The following is a 22711-nucleotide window of genomic DNA, read 5'->3' as shown; positions in this document are numbered from 1 at the left end:
TGATCAAAGAAATTCAGATGGCAATTAAGCGTGAGTTTTACACCGATATGTCCTACAAAAAGGCTTAGTATGCCCACGACACGTCATTGATATCATGTATAGCAATTGGCCTCCATAGCTCAACTCCCAATATATATGCAGGAATTAGTTACGGCAAATCCAAGCACGATTGTGCCACTGGCCATTTGGTCCAGTGGTCATCACCATTAAAGGTGATGCTGGAGGTCAGGGGTTCAATCCCTGCCTCCCACAAATTTGTCACAATTTGTGACGGTCTTAATTGACCTTCATCGATAGAGTCTGTACTCACATCGAACCCCCTCCCCTTCCCCTTAGACTAGGCTAGATTAGGTTATAGGACATCTATCGTTTCGAAAAATAAAAAATAAAAAAATCCAAGCACGATTTTCGTTTGGGAACACTATCCACGTGAGGATGATGTACTCATCAGTTAGCATATTCAGACTTCGACGCATAACGGAAACAACCCCCTCGTCTATACCCCAACTCCCCCTATTGAAACTTTCTGCACACCTCCATGTATTCCTACATTCAATTATGACTTTATTACTAGAACTACTCCCATACCCATGCTTGGCTACACGGCAGGTGAGGACTCTTCCCTGGTAGTTTCTCTTCCCATACCCGAATGACTGTAGTTTCTATAAAATCTACCACACAAGTAGAGGTGGCAAAATGGGCGGGATGAGCGGGATTTGCTTAGGTTTGAGATGGAACTGAGTCATATGGGTTTGGGTCCAACCTTACCCATATGTGTTTTGGGACTAACTTGGGCGGGATCATTTTGGGATGAGTTTAGATTGATCCCGCCCAATACCCAAATTCATTTTCTACATATTTTTTTTCCTTTAATTCATTTTTTATTTTTATATAATTTTAATATTTTTGATTTATTAAATTTCTTTTAGTTTTATTAAATAAACATGCAAGTGCTTTATACTCAAGATTCCCACCAAAAATTGGATTAACAAATAAAGGAAAAGATAGATATACAGCCATATTCCAACATATATCAAGATGGCCAAGGTCCTTAGGATGTTGAATATTTATCCTTATCATTGTCCAAGGATGACAGGTCTAAACTAACTGAAATGCTGGAAATTCTTGTGGATAATGACTAGAAAGACTACTAGATTATATTCGCTGGTATGACTATAAAAATTGTTAAAGATAATTTTTGAATCTAAGATTCCGTTTGGATTGACTTTTTTTTCAAAAAATAAGTTTTTCAAATACAATGTTACAGTAATATACAATAACTCAAGAAACATCCCATCCATATTAATATATCAAATATTTCAAAAAAATTTTATAGTAAAAATTTTTCATATACACTGCTACAATAAAATATTTCAAAAACACCTACAAAAAACAGCTAATCCAAACGGAACCCTTGCCATTTGAGCCCAATGGATACCCAAGTATTTCCCATCCTTTCCCATTCATTAATGGGTATAGTTGGGATGTGTCCCAACTTAAACCCAATACCAAATTATAATACCCATCCAGCCCAAAGTTCCTTTGGGCATGGGTAGCCCATTGGAACTTGGAACAAATTGCCAGCTCTACACACAAGAGAGCACATTAGAAATGTGACTACTCTACCACTCCATGCAATAGAGGTAAGAGACACGTTGATGAATGAATTTCATGGCCTAGTAGTTTTTTTTTTCCATGGGAAACTTACATAATTTTTTGTTAAAATTCATCACTTCAAATCTCACAACACTTTAAGACAATTTTGCGATATTATTCTATAATATTATGTGGACATTAACTAATTAACTAGATTTTAATTAATCTGTACAATTTTAGATAAGAAATTGTGCACATATAGTCATTCTAAAAAAATTTTAAAAAACTACGTTTAAAAAAGTGCTTCTGTCGCCACACAAGCTTATGCAATGATAAACACATATTCTTTACAAAAAATTATGTTTCAACAATTTTGCTTAAAATTAATGTTTCAACAAAAATTATGTTTCAATAATTTTGCGATGACATTGTTTAAAATATGTGTTAAATTATTATTTTTCAAAATTGTGTTTATTAAAGTTTTTTACAAAACATTGTGCCTGTCGCTGCATATGCTTATGCGGCAATAGACAAGTTAAAAATTTTTTAAAAAATTGAGTCTGTTACCACACACCATTGTACGGCAACAAACATTCTATAAAAAAAAATTTGTGTTAGACACCAAGTTTGACAATTGAAAAAAAAAATAAAAAACAAAATGGTCACCGCATTTGAATATTTCAGTGATATTAATATTAGAAGAGCATCCCAAATATCTTAACTTTTGAGACAAATTTATTTTTTTGGGATTATTTTGAGTTTTTAGGAAAAGGTCGTCAACTGCATTTATCAAATACTTCTTCGCTTTACTTTAGCAAGCATCCAAAAACAAAAAAAAATTACAGAGGAGACTTACAAATGTATTCGTTTAAAAGAGTGTGTGTATGTATATGTGTTTGTGTGTTTCAACAAGTCTTAATATGTTTTAGCATTCTCTTTCGTCATGTGCTTAAAAGAGTGATATGTAATTTTGCTTTTAGATGGATTTCTCTTCAGTATGTGCGGTATTTTATTTTTGAGTCACTGAAATTTTGAAACAATGCAATGCGCCTTTTGTTTCGTATGTGTTTCCTGAGTTTTGATTCTGAATATTTAAAATCGACCTCTATATAAAAATCTCTATTTTTTGTAATTACGAATAAAAGGTCAATATTCTTGTAAGTAACCCAAACAGGTCAAATTAAGGTTGACTTCGCTAATATTAGAGTGTAATAATTTTGCGAAAGAAAAACCAATGCAAAACTAGTCAATTCAATAATTCCGTTCATAATTTTGGAAACAAAAAAACCGCGCACGCCCAGTGGGACTCGAACCCACAATCGCCTGATTAGAAGTCAGGCGCCTTATCCATTAGGCCATGGGCGCCATCTATCAATGACTTGCTGAAATATCATTCCTCAACTATAACAGCCGTCTGGGTGCCTGGCAACCTGACAGGACTAGATATAATAATCCAACTATTTGAAATCATCTATGAGATGCATCATTGCACGAAACACAGTATAAAGTGGTGTTGGAACACTTTATGAGCAGAGATTGTTGCCCCAAGTTACCAACCAAAGTGGCTATTTTAGAATCGATCATTTTTCTATGACCGAATGATCATTCTAACCTTTGCTAAATTCAAGATCTGTATCTGAATTTATGATTTTGGGAAAATCGCCAATTTGGTCCCTTAAAGTTTTTTACTATGAAATTAGTCCTCAAAGTAAAATATATACGCCAATTAAGGACCTACGTCGCAGCGCCGCCGCAAACTTGTCTCTTATTGAAGTAGACGGCGGTCCATTCAGGGGCTTTTTGGGCATTTCATGCACTCTCTCAGAAGCTTTCCTAATTTTGGCATATGTTGGACGCAAACCAATTTTCTATCTTGAATTGAGCTCATGATCTCCTTCTGTCCTTTGACAGCATTTTCATAGCTATGCAGAAGAGAATCAATCCACTTCCCCATTGATCCCAGAGGGATGGAAGTAGCAGCAGCAAGGGCGGCCGCAACAGGAGGAGCAGCCATAGCAGCAGCCATCAGTGAACATATAAGAACAGCAGCAAATGCGGCAACAAAGATAATGCTCGACAATTTTCTCCAAGCATGGATGTACATCATGTACTTAAGCTTTTTATCAAGCTTAGTCTTTCGCATTTGCTGCTTCTCAAGCATCAGAATTTGGGCATGGGAAATTTCACCAGGCTTGACAACTGGATTAAAGGCCATGGCTTCTAATTTTTGGGCAACTGGGCAACTAGATTAGTCACCAAATTTGAAAGACTAAGCTTCTAATCCAGTTGTTTCTCTTGCAAAAATAGAAACTGAAATTTTTCTGGGAGAAACAGCATATGAAGAAGATTTTTTTACCTTTCATAACAGGGTAAGTTCATTGGAACAAATCTCTGAGTAATTCAATTGGATTGTAAACATAAAAGGCGGGGAAAAATCCCAAAAGAAAAAAAAAAGGCTTCCATCTGAAAACTCATATCAACAACCGAGAATCAACAATGGTTCTGATCGTCTTTAGTCCTCAGAATTAGGAACTGTTTCAAGTAAATCAGAGCTTTAATCCTCTGTCTGAATTCCAAATCCACTCGCTTCAATTGATAGAGTACCTACAGAAGACCCACGGGCGGAGAGAGACAGATGAGAAATTCCGGCAAAAGCTCCAAGACAAATGCGAAGGCCGGCAACGGTCAGGAGATCAGGAGAGACAGGAAATCGGGTACAAGCATGAATGGATCGCCGAAGAAAGGTGGCCATGGCGGCAAGTTCACGTGGTCTGGTGATGGTTACTCCGATGCTGAGCTAGGACGGATCCACAAAGAAGTTGTCGACGTAAATGATCCCAACTATGAAGATCCTATTAAGAACGAAGACTAAAGATCATAAATATCATCGTCATCGTCATCGGCTGTGATTATCAAATGTTGATCTTCTGATTTATTTGTTTTTTAAGAACTTGGAGATGTAAATACGCCTTTGATTATACCTAGATTTATGAATCTATGGTGATCTGTGATTTACCATATTAAACAAAAAAAAAAGAATTCCAAATCCAATCTTCACCAACCCAGAAACTGATCTTCCGACTTAAAAATTCCTGCTATCTCCCCTGTCGAACAAAATTCAGCCAAAAAAGACAAGCTTAAATTGCCAAAGATTCATACAAGAAAATCCACGAAAATCAAATTTCCAATACCATCACTAACCTCCAAAGCTTCAGGATCAGACAGAAAAATCAGATTTCTAAGGAAACTCAAATCCCAGTCCAAAGAATTCTTCTGAAAACAACTCCAATTCCTCTTGAATATCCAGTTGCCCAAATTTCACGGGGCTTCTCAAGCCCAAATTTCGCAATTTCACCAGGCTTCTTACTCATATGACTTCCCATGGCTTCTTCTCAAGCTTCTAAGAATTCACGGCATGAAGTGTCCAAAAAGCGCCTGAATGGACCGCCGTCTACTTCAATAAGAGACAAGTTTGCGGCGGCGCTACGACGTAGGTCCTTAATTGGCGTATATATTTTACTTTGAGGACTAATTTCATAGTAAAAAACTTTAAGAGACCAAATTGGCGTTAGTGAAAATGTTTAGGGACTAAATTGGCGATTTTCCCTATGATTTTATGTCTGAACAAACGCCATCTTTTCTAAAATCAAGAATCACATATAATGTGAACATCCGTGCTCAACTGTACCAAATCTTGCTATTGATCTTCCAAGTCCGGCCACCACGTAGTTGCGTGTGCATATTATCTTTGTTAGGTTTTTGGTTACCTATGACGCTTCAACTTGACATAAAGTGTTTACCGTTAACAAATTCAAGTTTTTGACATAACTCAATGGTTCCTGGAAGAATCAATTCCAGTTATTCTGGTTATTGCTGGAGCTGGAATTTAAACATACCGAGGCAATCTGCTAAAAGCTGTAGTAACACGAATTTAATAACAGTCAAAAGACAGATGAAAGCCATTCTCAGGCAGAGAGCTTCCGTATCAACTATCCATAGAGGCCAATATCTGGAAAAGATACCATGGAGGCCGAAGCATCAATTGAAAATCACAGGCAAACTATAAACCACACCATCTACAAGAGCATTACAGCCTTCCAATAGAAAGGAAGGCTTGATATTAAGTTCAATTAGTAGCTAGTACATGGGTTAAAACGGTTAGGCAATCAGGCTATCATTAACACCAAAAGTCACTCGAGCAAACAGAAACCATATTCTGCTCATAGCGAGGGATAAAATTACGATAAGGAAAAAAAAAAAAAAAAAAGAAGAAGAAAAAAGATCACATAAGCAGGCGACGTGGATGACAGGGGTCCACTAACACCAAATTAGCATGTTTTCCTACGTTACATTGGCTGATGATAGATATGTAAAATACAACCTCAAGGGCATGGAGCAGCTGCCATTCATGTCCTGTTTCAGGGGATATCATGATCTGAATTCATTCATCTGCATGACCACTAGAAAGACCATTTTCACACTCGTTATGAGACCCTGACAAACCATGAGGTAAGCAGATCAGTAACTGTTTTGCCATATCTGTTGGGACTGCTTAGGTTGGCCTTGGGAGCCGCCAAGGGAACCATCTCTAGGATTTTGTTGTTGATGGTCTAGTGACATCCCAGTCTGAGAATGGTAAAAGTTGGGGTATCCAAGAGATCCATAATTCTGTGATGGCTGCTGACCTTGCCTAAATCCACCTGGTTGTTGATTTTGTCCCTGAAAACTGTAATATGTGCTAGCAGGAACAGCGGACATTGTTCTAGAACCAGGTCCATGCAGCCACATACCTGAGCTGTCACTCTGAAGAATGACAAATAATGCTAGATATGAGTCTCAGAGAGTAAAATACGGTACCAAACAGAAAGACTACAAGACAAACAAAAAGAATTAATTCTCAGTAGCCTCATGAAATCACATAGTTGCATGAGCTTACATGCAGAAAATTACTTCTCCATTTTAACAAAAATGCTATACCATCCAGGATGCTCAAACACATGGAAAATACAGTTACAAAAAAAAAAGGCATACCTGCTGAAGAGAGATTAAATGATTACTATCCTTGTACTGAGCACTCAAAACATCATCATAGCCTAAATTTGTGCCAGAAGGGGCAGCAGGCTGATTCATTGTGAAGTTTCCAGGAACAGTTGTTGAACTCCCAAAGGCACCATAGCCAGAAGCAACAGCAGCTGATTGAGGCAAACTGCTGACAGAGACACTGTTCTTATACTGAGGAAGTACTGCTGCTAGAGACTGATGGTATGTGCTGTTGCCAGCAAATGCTTGTTGGAAAGAAGGCATGTATGCATAGCTCTGAGGCAAGAATGGGTAGCCAATCATGTTGGCAAAGGGTCCCAATGGAAGAGTAGGCTGGGAATATGGATGTGCAGCAAGGTGTTGAGGAAGAGCAGGTCCTGTAGCAACACTAGTTCCAGATATTGTTTGCGGTGTCAGCTGCGTTGATGAAAAACCAACATTCTTTACTGCCTGTAAGCAGATTCAACATAAATAATAATATAGAAAGGATACTAGCATAAGGAAACAAACTGTGAATAATCTAATATTTGCAAGATCTAGATTTCATAATAATATACCCAGCCTTTTCAAGTAGCATTGTGAGCAAAAAAATTCAAACATAAACATAAGCATTACTATCACTTATTCAAATAGATAATGACAATAAATTGTGAGAAAATCGTAGCAACAATTGGAAGGCTGAGTTATCACATAAAATCCAACAGAAGGTTGAGTTATCATGTAAAATCCAACAGAAGGTTGAGTTATCATTATCATTATAAATTTAAAGAGTAGATGTTTCGGAAAATGTATGGACAAAGTTGATTAAGTCCAAAGGACAGCTGTCGATTAGACTGAGCAGGAAATTAGGTAAGAGGTGAGAAATCAGCAATAGGATGAACAAACAATAAAGAAATTGTAATTTACAGACATGAAACTTGAACAAAGTGATTTTTAAAGCCAATCAACCCACAAAATGGACAAGAATCTAGAATTCCACAGTATCAACAAAGTTTCAACCTTGTTATTGTTTTCCCAAAAAAGGCGACCATATAAAGGAAAAGTGCTCACTTCTCCATTTCAAATTAGGGGGCCAAAAAGAAAACCAATTTTGCACAAATATAAATTAGAAAGGCAAATCACCATCATGAATTAAATAAAGCTTAAAGCAATGAAATACAAGCAACCTTTTGCTAGTGACTAACCTCAGCCATGGATATGGACGGACCACCAATGGAAGATACTGAATTTCCATACTTTGTACCCATCGATTGTGTCACAGGAAATGGGTATGGAAGATCAGATTCTCTACCTGAAGGAACACTTGCTGCCAGAAGCGTGTTTGGCAACGAATTCGTATATGATGGCTGTAACAAAGGTACAGGTACTCACAAACCACGGCAAGAACTATTATTTACTTCAAAAATGCACCAACTCAAAAATAAAACGGAAGAAAACATGTCAGATGCAAAAGCAGCAGACTTTTAACAGTCACATAATCACACAAGCATAGATAACAAGATAAAATGAACATAATATTCCTTTCCACAAAAGCTTTTTGCATCTATTGAATAACATCTCAACAAGGAAATTTCAGTGATGGTTTGCAACTTAGAATAAGCATTAATAAAGCTCCCAATCCAGATACAAGGAGCCCGTTGTAAACATAACAAACACAACTTTATAACATTGTCATTTTACTGGTATGGAGAAAAAAGCTATTAGCCGTGCAGTGATACAACAAAATTATTTCTGCACCAAATCAGATGAATAAAAAAGGGCAGAAGTTTATTGAGAATCCCCCTGGGTAACTAAATAAAGGTTCATAATATACTCTTGGACTATGATGATAATAATGTCACAAAATTCACCATCCAATTACAGCCAAGTTTTCATCTCGCAAACCATATTCCAACTTCCACATCTGTCATTAGTTCTAATAGGCGCAACATATATTTACTAAGACCAAAACACGTCCAATTATGCAATCCTCAAGTTAAACACAAGCCAAATTCATTCATTGGAAAAATATCAAAAAAATTAACTGAAAGTGAAGGCTCCAAAATATTTTCTAAATGCAGCATATATCCTACCAAAGAAAGAACAAGAGACTGCAAAAAACTTGAATATCCAATTCGATTTCAGAACATCCAAGCACTCAAAGCCAGATATTCAATATGAGGAAAGGCAATATTACAATATAAGGTGATATTACAGTGTAAAACGTTTTAGTTTTCTCTATAATTATTATGCATTACAAATGCAACCAATCAAATCATATGGCTGGATCGAAACAGGAGACTCATACAAGTTTCAAACAAAACCAGTAAACCACTGCATCTAACTGCAAAAAGGTTGACTTACAGAATGTATAAGTTTCTTATTTACTAAGATTCAGCATCTAAGTGTGAGAAAAGCTCAACTTCATAAGCACATCTCCCTCATATGGCAACATTATTCATTACCTAATATCCTAGTAATTTTGTAATGTCCAACTTGACAAGATCCGAGTTTTGATAACTTTTAATTCTCTGTTTCCCAAGATAATGATGGCATCGCAGAGATGACAACATAAACTGAACCACCAAAGAGCAAAAAGTTGAAGATTTTAGGTTCAGATGACATTAGAATATTTCTGTGACTAGCTTGATAACTAGCATTAGCATTTTCCATTCATGTATCTTTTCAGCTTTACCACCCCGTCATCCTAATGTCTTCTATTCTTCACTGTACCTATGGGGTTGATTTGTCTCCATGCTCTCAAAAAAGAAGATTTCCCTACTGTTTCTCCAGTGCACACAGTAAATTTATGTCATATTCCTATCTTCAAATGAAAGATTGATTTGACTTTTATACATGAATTACAATATTAATAAAAATTCTGTCACTAGCTCAAACATATACAGTATTTCATTCTAAGAATAAATTATGAGCTCCAACTCCCTCCGCCGGGGGGGGGGGATGTTATGGGGGATAACATTTCGCAAAAGTCCCCTCTTATGATTGTTCATAGAGCTCTTGTAGCTTAGAGTTATCAAAACTTTATTCTTCAGGAATCAGGCATGACATCCTCAAACCATAATTCCTAAGAAACGGCCTCTACATTGGCATCCAAGCAACAATGATAGTACTTGACTGAAGAACATAGTAATATTTTTACCATCACATTTGCAAAGGGAGAAAGATTTTGCATCTGGGAGCTTGTCTGAGATTCACTGAATCCAATGTTCAACTGTTGGGGATTTTCAAAACTATAGCCAGGTGTAGATGAAGGGAAGGCATACTGATTTCCACGCTCAACATCAAGACTTTCAACTTTTAACGGTTCAGGTTGTGAAGCAGAAGATGAATCATAACTCCCAGTACTTGCACCAGTTCTATGGAACAAATTACCATCTGAGGCATTTCTCAGCGACTCATCACCATAATACTCAGAGTTTCTGCAGAGAATTATCATGAAAATGAAAAAAACAAATTTTCTTATAAAAGTAATTCAAAAAATTAGGATGGTATACCTAGTTTCTGTGTGCCCAACAGATGAACCATCTGCCTCTGTAGGAGCCTCTTCCAAATTAGTTTTCACAGGTATCGATGCCGAAGGCCCAGAAAAAGAAGCACCGATGCCAGATCCGAAGCTCCCAAAGCTCAAGTGCGAGCAATCTGCAGACTGAACTTGGAGGTGATCAGGAATTACCACAGAAGGGCCATCTCTCTCAACTGTCAACTCTCGGTCCTCCTTTTGCAAACTTAATTCCTGCAAGTTAGCCGTCACCGAGGACACTGACATACCACCATCCTCAACTGCAACAGTACAATATGAAGTCATTGAAGTGATACTAATAAAAAAACCAATTGCTCTGAAGATCTAGAGTTCAATCGAAAGAACAATACAAAACTTTCAGAAGCAAAAGAATAAAATAAAACTGTTGTTTCCTAAAAGAGAACCCAAAACCCACCTCCCTGAAGATCATAAGTGTGATTTTGAGGTTGATAGGAACCCCTGTTTCTGTACAAATCATTATCAAAAAGAGATGCACTCCCAGAATTATCCTCCTGGAGCTTTCTACTGGAGATGGTAGGAAGCCCAACATGGTTTGCTTCATGATCTTCAACACTGCCATCCTCAATTGCCTGAACCTCATCTGCTCCCGAGTCTATATTGATCGTATCAAAGGGTAAGTTGGAAGAATCTGGATGCAGCTCATGATCTACAAGAGGCTTAGAAACAGATGGCAGACTAGTAGGTACTGGCTGCTCAATTGAAGGCCACTCATCATCCATGGAAGCATGCTGAGCAGAAGAAACATCTGGCTCAAGGTGTTCCACTGGAACTTTGGAAGCATGATCTTCAGGGAACCGCAAATTTTGATATGCAGTGGATGATGACCCCTGAATATGCTGGTGATTAACATTATGAGATGTACTTGATGCTTTGCTCTGTGGCTTACCCATCTTCACAATGTCTGCCATTGATATTTGACCAGGAGCTCCCACCCAGGTAGGTTGATATCCAGATGGTTGTGAGACTAATGAGGCACTATCAAGCATACCTAAGGCTGGCCCTTTAACTTCAGTGGCAGTGGCACTGGCAGCAGCAGCAGCAGCAGCAGCATCACTGCTATGTAGTCACAGAAGACAGCAGCCAAAGAAGAGGTTGGGGGTGTGGGGGGAACAAGTCAGTCTAAACAGCAGAATAAAAGTTAAATTTTCCCATCTAATGCTTTTATATAACTTTGAAGAACTTCCATGATCCATAAAGCTCCTATTTATGGCCATAAAAGTTTGTTCTAATAGCTTGAGTTTCTTGGATAAATGAACGGATGTAAACAGCTGCAGATCAAGATCAATTAAAACTGTCTCGTAAATGTATATAGGAAGCAATGATTTACAAAGTCCAAATGACAAGGACAAAGCAAATTCCAGTAATGCTTCCCATTATAAGTATGTACAGAAAGAGTAAGTAAACTAATTCATGATTCTAGGCCTGTTTTTCTCAAAACTACAGCACATACATAAGCAGGGTAAGGATCCATAGATCGGCTAACGGCAGTTTGCTACAATTCAAACCCATTATTCAGAAAGACTAAAGCAACACAACCGAGGACCAACCTATAGGACGTAGGCCGCCTACTTGTGCTATTTCCTGCCACTGCAGATGTTGAAGATAAAGAACTTGCGTAAGCATTAGGACCATTTTCCTTCTTGTGTGCAGGTCTACCATGCAAAGCACCAGATTCTGCCAAAAAGGATGGTCTCTTTAATACATGTTAACAACATCACATGCTAAATTTCAATTTAAGAATCCAAATATGCATTTAATTCCAAATGCACACACCAGCAGAACTCCCACCACGGCTGGGATATCGGTCTGTACCAATCCTGCCACGGTTTGAAGTGCTACTTGTACCTCGTGGCCTAGATTCAGACGTATCCTTACCCTATAGTAAGATGGATGAAAATTTTCAAAAAGCTAGGTAGCAGTGGATTAAAAGAAAAGCAGAGGTTAACATTATATTAACCTTAGAACTAAAGTATTACAGTTGGAAAAGAAACAATAAAGGTGCATAAAGCATATTGCGCCTGCACAAGGGTAGACACTCTTGGGTCAAAAGTATATTGGTGTTCCGACCACACAATGAGTTCTATACTGGAAGTTGAAGATCGTCAACTAAATAACATTTTCCTTGTCTTCAAAAGATGAATGGAGGTGATCAAAGCTTCATCTTTCATACGCAGCAGGATAATAAAGTACATAGATCTTTGAATTTTTATTACCAAGGAATGGGGACTTCACTGGACTTCACTATGCAGCATGATATTGATAATAGAAACTATATAAGTACTAATACAGTAAATATGCACCTCTTTCTTCTTCTCTCTTTTGCTCTTGACCTCGTGGAAAGGATCTATGATTATACAACAAGTCAAAACAACAAATAAGTAAATTTATTTTGCAGCCAAAGATTATTGTGCAAAAAGATATTAAAATAAGAATCTACAATTTAAATCAAACCAGCAGCAACAATACCAAAGCATTAAAATGAAAACAACAGACACAACACAGAATTTAGGACATAAATTTCATATTGCTAAATGACACGACTGACAACTCTCAAGAACATATATTTACGTATACCAGAATTTGACCCATCTTGTGAAGGCACATTGAATTTAAAGACCCTTTGCTTCTCATTCTAATTGAAAAGGAAGGTTCTTTTCCAGAAGTACAAAAATGCAGATTCCGTTCCCTAACATGACCAAAAGTGGACATCTGTAATTTCCCATGAACCTCAACTGGGACGCATAAATGTAAGGTGCACAAAAGCACATTTATCCACACATGCACATGCATGTGCACATAAGAACATAAAAGAAAAACGTAATATGTTTTTTGCATGTACGTACCACCATAAAAATCAGAACTTGCACCAAATACTTAGCTCAGAAAACAGATATTCCAACTTGGCGCGAAAAATTACAAAATCCTATCAGCTTGTTCACTAATACAACCACACAGACAAGCAAGAAATTCAAGAATGGCACAAAAAGACAAGAGAAACATAATCAAAATTTATTCTTTCCACCCAAAATAGTCAAATCTTACCCATAAAACCCCCAGAATACAAACCCTAATCCCAGATTTCCAAGAAAACAAAGCAAAGGCATCTTTGTTCTGTCACAAACAGAAGAATTACTTATTTAAAGCCTCTAACTTCATGACCAAGAACAAAAAACAAAATTTCAAAAGCCCAAAAACCATTTATCACAGGTGCACAACAGCACAACTGCACAACAAAGAAAATCAAGATAGACAACAAGAAAACGTTAAGGTGAAAACAAAAGAAAAAGAAAAGAAAAAGTCTTTCTAGGGTTACAGTCAACTAGAAAAAATAAAGACACAAAATCAGAAAACAAAAAGAAAGAAGCAAGACCTTGAGAGAGGAGTTTGTTAACGGCTTCATTAGGGTCCATATTACATTCTTTAAGCATAGCGTAGATCTCAGCTTCAGGGCAGTTAACAATCTCCTTTAAACTCTGCACTATTTTCCGAGACCCCGACGGAATCGACTGCAACCCTCCCGCACCACCATTGTTAACACTCTTATTACCGTTGTTAGTTTTGGTGCTGGTGGCGGTGGTGGCGGTGGTGGCGCCGCTTCCTCCTCTGCCGCTCCCCATGTCTCTCCGGTCAGTCCCCTCAGATCTATCGCAAAGTTAAACCCTCAACTTCCCCGTCGGCGTCGCCGTCTCTCGCTAGGCTGCCTGCTTTGCTTTTGCTGATAATGTATAAGAAATAAGAAATGAGTAAAGGGGGTGAAAGAATCGGCCGCGGAACGCTTAAAAGAAATTATATACTCCTGCTAATCCAGACACTAATTATTCAGTACTTTTGTGTTTATTTATATTAATTAATTATTAGTGCTATTACGAAAGAGGCGCTTCCGAAACCAAAACCCTCTGAAGCCATCGGTAATTATTTTTTAGTATCTGTAGTTTTATGGAAATGTGTGTGTGTGTTTATTAAAATGGTTTCCTTTTTTATTTTTCTTTGGAGAGATGGAAATATCATGTTTGGATTAAGTATTTACAGAGATTGATGAATATAGCTCATATATGGTATGGTATGGGTTACTACATTGTGTTTGTATATTTGGAAAGAAAAAGGCAGAGGGAATGGGGTAGGGCAAGAGTAATGGAAGGTGGGAATTAGGAAATACTTTTAGAATTATAATGGTGATAAAATACTAAAAAAGGAACTTCTTTTCCTTTTTATGACAACTTCTATCGAAAGTGTGATATACTAGAATTTTAATCCATGATATGCATGGGTAATATTCAATTCAAAATAATTTAATTTATAATGATTTATATGATAGAGCAATTGTAAACCTATTTATCAATGTATCATGTTATATATCAAAATTTATAATACAACATAGATAAATTATAACTACCTCGATTTCAGACAGATTTTTTCTCCCATTTTGTAACCCTAAAATTGTTGAGTGTTTATAGAATAGTGTTCTTCATAAACTTTAATTTAGATTGAAAAAAATCTTTGTAAGATGCATCACCCTTTCCATCCCTTTGTACCTCTACTTGTTGGGCATCGGCTGCCTTCTATGATCTTCACACCTCTTACCACAGTACCATCCTTTTTGTCATATTCTCACAATTCTCTTCTTTTGTCTCTTCTCTCTCTGTCCAACCTTATAGTTTTTTTTTTCGAAACGATAGGAGATTTTGTATCTTTAAGGAAAATTGTACAATGTAGGAGCAAAAGCCCTAAGCTTTACAAAAAGTGCAACTCAGCACACTAGAGTAGTATAGGAACACTCCATGTCACAAAATTTTAGTAGAGCAATTTTGCTCAAGCTATGACATAAGCTATCAGTTCCCTGATCTAACCTATCAAAAGAACACATTTGAAACCAGGAGACCATTTTTTGTATGTCCTCCATTATAGTTGCTTTCTCATTATCCACTAATTTCCTAGCTTGAATTTGAAACAGTAGCTTTCTATTATTGAAAAGTATCTTGATTTTCCTCCATCCTTTGGTTGCTACTTTGATCAAACATTAGTCTGATAGCTTCAGCAATGTCCTGCAGCTTGCTTGCCTTTCCTTTAGACTCCATGCTGCCAGGCACTATTCCAGTGTATTCGAAGCTGCAATTCCAATGCCAACAAAATTTGATTCATTTTGGTTTTGGATTGCCAGCTTCAGTATCACTGTTTTAGGGTCGATTTGTACCATTTGATTATTGGCTTGGAGTCTCATTGTTTCTGCTATGCTTCTCGATTGAGTCTATCTTGATTCTCTGTATTCTAGCTTTCCAAATTTGCCAAAGTACATATACCGTTAGAGATATATGATCCTCAATCCCATGCCTATTCCTTGCTTGCATCATGGTATTCCACCATTGTTTGAAGCATCCAATCCGGTCTTCCAAGCCTTCCCAGTTTACTAGTGCACATTTCCAGGTGTCTCTTGCTTTCTTGCATTGCAACAACACATGCTCAATGGTCTCTACATTCTCACCACACCCATAGCATATTTGATCACCTTTTCGAGTTCTTTGGAAGATCTTATTTTTCACTGGCATCCCATTGTTGATGCATTTCCAAACAAAAATCTTCAATTTTTGTTTGATGGGTAGTTTCCACAATGCTTTTCACAATTTTTTGTTTGTTTGTTGGTAGTTGCATCCCTCTTTTGTACTTCTTCTTTCATTCTTCTTCCTGTTTTTTTATTGTAAAACCTTATAACCAGATGAAACTGTGTATTAACCATTTTTGCAATGTCTCCACATTATGTTGACTTCTCTGTCAGCCAAGCTTATTGGAGTGTTCAAAATGTGGTTTGCATCTTTTTGGCTGAAAATCTTGAATATCAAGTCCCTATTCCATTTGTAATTTATGATGAGGCCTGAAACTTTTTCCAATTTACTCCATTCTAGTTTGTGTGTGCTTATCCTCCCATTATTATTGTTGGTGATCCATCTTTCCAAATGTTAGTTCCCATTCTCTATTCTTTTTCTGCATCCTTCTTCAATAACCTCTCCTGCGCTCATTAGGCTTTGCCATATCCAAGAGGCATTCTTTGGTATCTTGTTAGATAATATTGATCCCTTCTTGAAGTATTTACTTTTCAATATTTTGCTTACCAGTAGGTTGGGATTTGTCATTATCCACCATATATGCTTTGCAAGCGGGGCTTTGTTGAATTTGAACAGATGTAGATCCTTGAATCCCATTCCTCCATCTTCTTTATCCCTAGTGAATTTCTCCCATGCAATCCAATGCTACTTGTCCTTCTTTTCATTTTGTCCCCACCAATAGCTAGCCATCATGGAGTCTATTTCCTTGCATAGCTTCTAAGGGAGTTTGTAGCATGACATGACATAAGTTGGGATAGCCATTGTCACTGCCTTGAGTAGTGTTTCCCTAAGTAGTTTAGTTTTCCAATGCTCCACTTTTTTTTTTGACCTTGTCTTTTATGAATTCAAAAATCTGCTGTGACAGTCCCACCTTTCCCTAGGGTGTACCCCGAGAGTTAGCGGACTGTTTGCCAAACTCTCGCCAGGACTAACTAATCCAAATTTCGCAATTAGGCACTACAATGCACACATAACTTCAAATCATCCAAAATCATGTACTATATACAATAGAGTCACTAACAATTCAAACTTAAAGTACAAACCAAAATTTTCAATCCTATATGAATACATATAGGGTTTACTAATACAAAGGAATTTAAAACAAAATACTTAAAGTCTAGTGCTAGCTCACTTTTCCCCAAAATCACCAGCCCACTCCTTCATCCTCTGTAACGAAAACAAGGATAATAGGATGAGTTTTCGTCCAATAAGACACCATAGAAACATGTGGTCAGCAACAAAGCGTAAAGACAAAATCATGTATAAATAACATTTAGAGAATTAAACAAATGCCACAGTTAATAAGGTAAAAGGATACGTTTGGCTCTCAGGAGCCACATTCCTAGTCGCAGTAGCTTGATCCAACCCATTGACACTCTGTCAATGTTTTAAGAAGCAAAATTTATGTCCATAGATCCCCATTTTACACCAATTTTCATCCACTGAATATACTCTTTACCGGGCCCGAACACCAAGTAGAAACAGTGGTGGTAATACTCGAGTATACCAAATATCAGAAAAATCCAGTACTTAGAGATTCAGTGACAATTTTTCCCCATGGCCCATCAATCGACCTCGACCAAACCCTTGTTGGCTCAATTCGATTAACTAACCAGTGAGATTTGAGCTCAAGTTCATAGTAAGGTCATCGGATGTTAAGCTCTAAACGACATCAATTTATGCACAACTAAAGGATTTTTAAATAAACAGTAGGCTAATCAAACAATCAAGTGAATTCGAGTGTGATAAAGTATACACCCGTCCAATCTAGGATAAACTAAAACCACAGTCATTCAAATCATAAATTTCAATCACAAGTAGATCGCTTAAGCAACAAGTCATGCGAGTGGTACATTCACCAGTTGTTCAAGCAAAGCAACGTCAAAAGTTCGTCCCCGAGTTATACCCTTGATCACCAACAAATCCTAAGAACAACCAAGATAAAAATATTATGGTTCAACCATCCAAAACTTAGGTGAACCAAGAAAAATCCAAGTAGCTACTAGGGCAAAGATTCAAATATGGTTTTGGAGTGAAAAGAGAGCATTTGGACCCAAGAGACATGAGTAACCAAGGAGTTCCTCATTCCATTTCATGGCTGAAAATTTCCAGCAGCAAAATAGTTAAAAAAACAAGGTAATTCACCTTTTAAAGTTCTTAGATTCGTTCCAATTCAACACACTATCATAGTTCAAGATTTTAGCAAGTGATATAGGCAAGATTGAGTCCAAAAAACCGTCAAACGAAAGGATTTCAAGGCTAAAACACCAAGGTAACTAAGCTGCCACCCAATTAGCATTTTCGAAAAGAAATAAGCACAACATGAGATTTTCACCTTCCAAACCTTATGATTCTTACTCAACTTCAACCCCTAAGAATCTTAATAAGAATTTGAAACAAGATTTAGCCAAACTCATCATGACAAAGTTGAGAAAAAAACAAAGTAAAATGGTCGACAAGGAAAAATCACAGCCCTATAATTTAGAGAAAATCACCAACGAAACCCCTCCATTTCATCTAAAATTCAACACATAAGTAAAGTTTAAAGGTTTACCAAGTATCTTAGACAAATTGGCTACAAATTCACTCCACAATGAAAGGAAACCAAGATGATTCCCAATCGGACAGCATTTCCCCGTGTCTTCCTCTAAGTTTCCTTCAAACTTAAGGTGTAACTTCATGGCCAATCCACCACAATCAAGACCATAAGTTCTAGGTGATAAAAGACATAGTTACCTCCAAACCCTATGAAGAAATGCAACCAAAAGCTTCTCCTCCACAATCTCTCCACAAAAGCCTTTCTTCCTACCTTGATATCACTTTCTATGGATGGAATTACAAGCTTAGGATGAAATTCCAAGGATTCAAGCAAGGTTTCAAGGTTTAAAATGAAGTTTTCTTTCTCTCTTTTCCCTCTCAAAGTTTCGGCCAAGATGAAGAAGAAAGTGAAGGAAATTTAGTCAATTTTTCCAAGATAAAGACCAAGACTAATCTTGGTCAAAGCTTGCTTAGATGACCGACAAGTATCTCTCTTAAGTTTGAAACTTATCACTTTGTCTTTCCTTTGTCTTATCTCACTAATCCATGTTGTTTTCCTCCAATCCGCTCTTACCACTGCTAATCACATAAATCCTTTAGTAAACTATCCATTTTTATTCACTAAATTTATTACGCAACACACTAGCGGGTTCCACTTCTATAATGCGCTACGAACTTAACATGTACTAACTTATAGGAGAAAATGATTAAAAAAAATCTTGTTTTACTTATAAAAATATCTAGGAAATTAAGGCAATAAAATAAAGTAAAGAAAATATATTAAAAAAATAAAAAAAAATTTCGGGTCCTCACATCTGCTATTTGATTCTGGTGATTATCATGGGTAGTTCAAGGTACTTGCCTTGATGGACTGCTTGGATCTCCCCTAATTCTTCATAGATTGCTTGCTTTTCCCTTGGTTGGTGTTTTTCCTGAAGAAAACTAAAGACTTCTCCATATTGATTAATGGCCAGATGCTAGCTCATATTTCTTCAACACTTATTTCAGTTTTCTTGCATCTTTCTGTTCAACATTGCACAATATTAGCGAGTCATCTGCAAAGAAAAGACGGGTTAATGAAGGTCCATTTCTACTGATTTTCATTCCCTTCATCTTTTTGTTTTCCTCTGCTCTTTTGAGAAGATTGGAAAATCCTTCTGAATAGATTAGGAACAAGTAGGGTGACAAGGGATCACCCTGCCTTAACTCTCTCCCTAGCTGGATAAGCTCTCTTGGTTCACCATTTATGCTGAAGGAGTATGATACATTAGTTATACAATTCATGATCCAGTTAACCCATTTATCACAAAAGCCCATTTTGTTCATCATTGTCCAATCTTATAATAGTTCACCTTTCTTTTCGACTTTTCTCACCACTCTTTAACTCCTCACCATTCCCTTTCCCTTGCCTCTAACTACCCTCTAACTTCCTATTCCTGCTACCCAATTTCCTATCTCATTCCCCTCACCATTCTCTTAAACCCTTGGATAGTCCCCCTAACCTCTATTCCTCATGCCCAGCCTCCTCCATTTCCCTTTCCATTACTCCTAATTTTTTCTTCTACCCAACCAACCAGAATAAAGTAATATCACAATTTTTTATTGGAGATATATTATACTATCAAAACTCTGTTATTTTCTCTTATATGCTTATGAGAATAACATATATACATGTGCATATAATATGTCATATGTGTGTGCAGGGATTTTCTTTTTTAAATAGTTTGCGACCGGTAGGGGTGCTGTCGAGTCGAGTCGAGCTCGAGTAGTGCACTACTTGAGGCAAAATAACTAAGCTCGAGCTCATCAAACTTTTAAAATTCGAGCTCGAGCTCGAGCTCGACATCAATTTATGGAACTCGAACTCGAGTTTAATTAAATGTAATTAATTCAAATCAAGCTCAATCGAGCTTATTCGAGCTCAATCAAGCCTATTCAAGCTCAAGTAATAAAAATTAATATTTTATATATAATTTTAAATAAAGGATATTATTGATTTCACAATAATAAAAATTAAAATATATATTATAAAAAACTCGATAGAGCTCGTCGAACTCTCGAGTACTATATTTCCAAGATCGAGCTCGACTCGATAGCTCTAACGAGCAGCTCGAGCCCGAGATCGAGCTTGGTCAACCAAGCTCGAGCTCGAGCTGTTGACCAAGTAGCTCGCGAGTTCGAGCCGAGCTACTTGGTTCAGCTCCAACCCTAGCGACCGGTATTTCCCATCTCTATTGGTCCAAGAGCCCTAATTTCTTCCTTATTCACTCAAAACATAACATATTATCAATGTTATACTATTATAAAGTAAATCAGGCTAGTAAAATATAAAAATGAAAATTCAATGCAAAAGATAAAACACCAAATATACTTTTCATATTAATTATGAACTGGATGATTTCAAATTTTAAAGGAGAAATATTGTAGTTGAATCCATATTCAATCTCCAAATTAAATAGTTAAAATTTGAAGCAAAAAATTTTCTATAACTCGCAATTTGGTTTTACAGTTTTAAAATATACTTATATTTGTACTTTCAAATTAAAATTGAAAAGATAAAATTTGAAGCAAAAGAAAGGAAAAAAAGAAAACCATAACCTGCCATAATATGAAAACCATAAATTTGATTTAATATTTTTACAATATATTTAACTTTACCTCCCATAATATGAAAACCATATAAAACTGAAAATTGATCACAATGATTGCAAATATTGGCATCTGAAAATGCAAACAAAAAAAATGTTAATATCTTATAATACTCCTAACTACTACAAAAAAATATGTAAAAATGACATAGCAGTTATATATTTACATATGAAGAAAAAAATAAGAATATATAAAATAATCAATAATACCCAAGGTTATTCTTAGCATTTGGGCTTTACACTCTTATTCAAATTTAATTAGGGTCAAATTTGGATTAGATATATGTCGCGCCCCATTTTTTGAATGAAAAATAAATAATTAAGGGTTTTATAAAAAATAATTTTTGATTTAATTTTGATTGAAAATGATTTTTGATTTTTAGAAAATAAATAAAGAAAATAGTCCTAGAATGGGACTAGAAAATGTAGAGGTGACAAAATAGGCGGGATGGGCGGGATTTGCTTGGATTTGAGATGGAACCGAGTCATGTGCATTTGGACCCAACCTTATCCATATGTATTTTGGGACTAATTTGGGCGGGATCACTTTGGGATGGGTTTAGATTGATCCGCCCAATACCCAAATCTATTTTTTACATATTTTTTTTCCTTTAATTTATTTTTTATTTTTTATATAACTTTAATATTTTTGATTTATTAAATTTCTTTTAGTCTTATTGTGAATTTATATTTTCATGAATTCATTTTTTCATCAAATGGGGAAGGTAATGCAATTTCCAACAAAATCATATTACCATAAAAAATGATCTTTGAGTTAGCAAGTAGCAGCATTGGGTAACCAAATTAGTCCACTGAGCCTGAATAACATTGATTTACAGTCTAGAATGATCAATAATTGCTTAAAAAAGACATGACATTTTGGTAAGAATGAACATATTTTCTCCCTGGATTAAACCAAAAGAATGAACATTTGGGTTTATTCATATATGAAGTTGAGTTTTCTCCTCAAAAGCATGAAAACAAAAAGGCAAAGGAAATAGCTAACAAGAAAATAAACATGCAAGTGCCTTATACTTAGGATTCCCACCAAAAATTGGATTAACAAATAAAAGAAAAGATAGATATATAGCCATATTCCAAAAGATATCAAGATGGCCAAAGCACTTAGGGTGTTGAATATTTATCCTCATCATTGCCCAAGGATAGCAGGTCTAAACTGACTGAAATGCTGGAAATTCTTGTGGATAATGACTAGGAAGACTGCTAGATTATATTCGCTGGTATAACTAGAAAAATTGTTAGAGATAATTTTTGAATAAATTAAATTTTTTGGCGAGATATTTGGGCTCAATGGGTACCCAAGTATTTCACAAATTTTCCATCAATTAATGGGTACAATTCGGATTTGTTCCATTTTAAACCCAATATCAAATTACAATATCCATCCCGTCCAAAATTCCCATCGACATAGGTAGCCCATTGGGACTTAGGACACATTGCCACCTCTAAGAAAGTGCGACGATTTTGGCCCAAATTAAAAGTTTATAAAGAGTTTTTTAAGAAAAATAGGAGTCGCCACTTGGTATTGAGTTAATGTGTACCAAATCACCTAAAATGAATTTTTAAAGAAAAAGTAGAAAAAATCCTTTTTAAACAACTCCAAGTATTCGAAAATCAGAGAAAAGTATTTGGGAGTTACGTTTGAAGAAAGGGAAGGCAAGAATAAAATCCAAGGTACCCTTTCAACCTAACCTAGAGTTAGTTGTGTGATTTAGTCAAAAAATTTCTTA

At 36.3% G+C, this 22711-nt stretch overlaps 1 protein-coding gene, 1 long non-coding RNA gene and 1 other non-coding gene across 6 annotated transcripts; all 3 read right to left on the bottom strand.

The window, feature by feature from the left end:
* Positions 1-2888: 2888 nt before the first annotated feature.
* Positions 2889-2961, bottom strand: TRNAR-UCU (transfer RNA arginine (anticodon UCU)). Its single transcript has one exon. It is a non-coding gene; the product is annotated as a tRNA-Arg (tRNA).
* A 1348-nt stretch (positions 2962-4309) lies between these two features.
* On the bottom strand, positions 4310-4938 carry LOC140014789 (uncharacterized). 2 transcript variants are annotated; one of them, XR_011821467.1, is made up of 3 exons: positions 4798-4938; positions 4659-4700; positions 4310-4448 (listed from the first exon to the last, which is right to left on the bottom strand). It is a non-coding gene; the product is annotated as an uncharacterized lncRNA (long non-coding RNA). The 2 variants fall into 2 exon arrangements; XR_011821466.1 differs by having other exon boundaries at positions 4311-4448; positions 4578-4700.
* Positions 4939-5673: 735 nt separating this feature from the next.
* Positions 5674-13981, bottom strand: LOC113709547 (uncharacterized). 3 transcript variants are annotated; one of them, XM_027232334.2, is made up of 10 exons: positions 13548-13981; positions 12478-12521; positions 11951-12053; positions 11725-11851; positions 10572-11230; positions 10131-10416; positions 9776-10055; positions 7821-7982; positions 6628-7086; positions 5674-6399 (listed from the first exon to the last, which is right to left on the bottom strand). In XM_027232334.2, exons 1-10 carry the CDS (start codon positions 13792-13794, stop codon positions 6115-6117), a joined length of 2652 nt encoding a protein of 883 aa, XP_027088135.1. In that variant the 5' UTR covers positions 13795-13981; the 3' UTR covers positions 5674-6114. The 3 variants fall into 3 exon arrangements, with proteins under 3 accessions (XP_027088135.1, XP_027088134.1, XP_027088136.1); XM_027232333.2 differs by having other exon boundaries at positions 10572-11233; positions 13548-13939; XM_027232335.2 differs by having other exon boundaries at positions 5933-6399; positions 6628-7053; positions 10572-11233; positions 13548-13940.
* Positions 13982-22711: the final 8730 nt, after the last annotated feature.

The sequence above is a fragment of the Coffea arabica genome, chromosome 9e (genome assembly GCF_036785885.1).
Source record: "Coffea arabica cultivar ET-39 chromosome 9e, Coffea Arabica ET-39 HiFi, whole genome shotgun sequence".
Lineage (NCBI taxonomy): Eukaryota > Viridiplantae > Streptophyta > Magnoliopsida > Gentianales > Rubiaceae > Coffea > Coffea arabica.
This window is presented reverse-complemented; position numbering and strand designations above follow the sequence as displayed.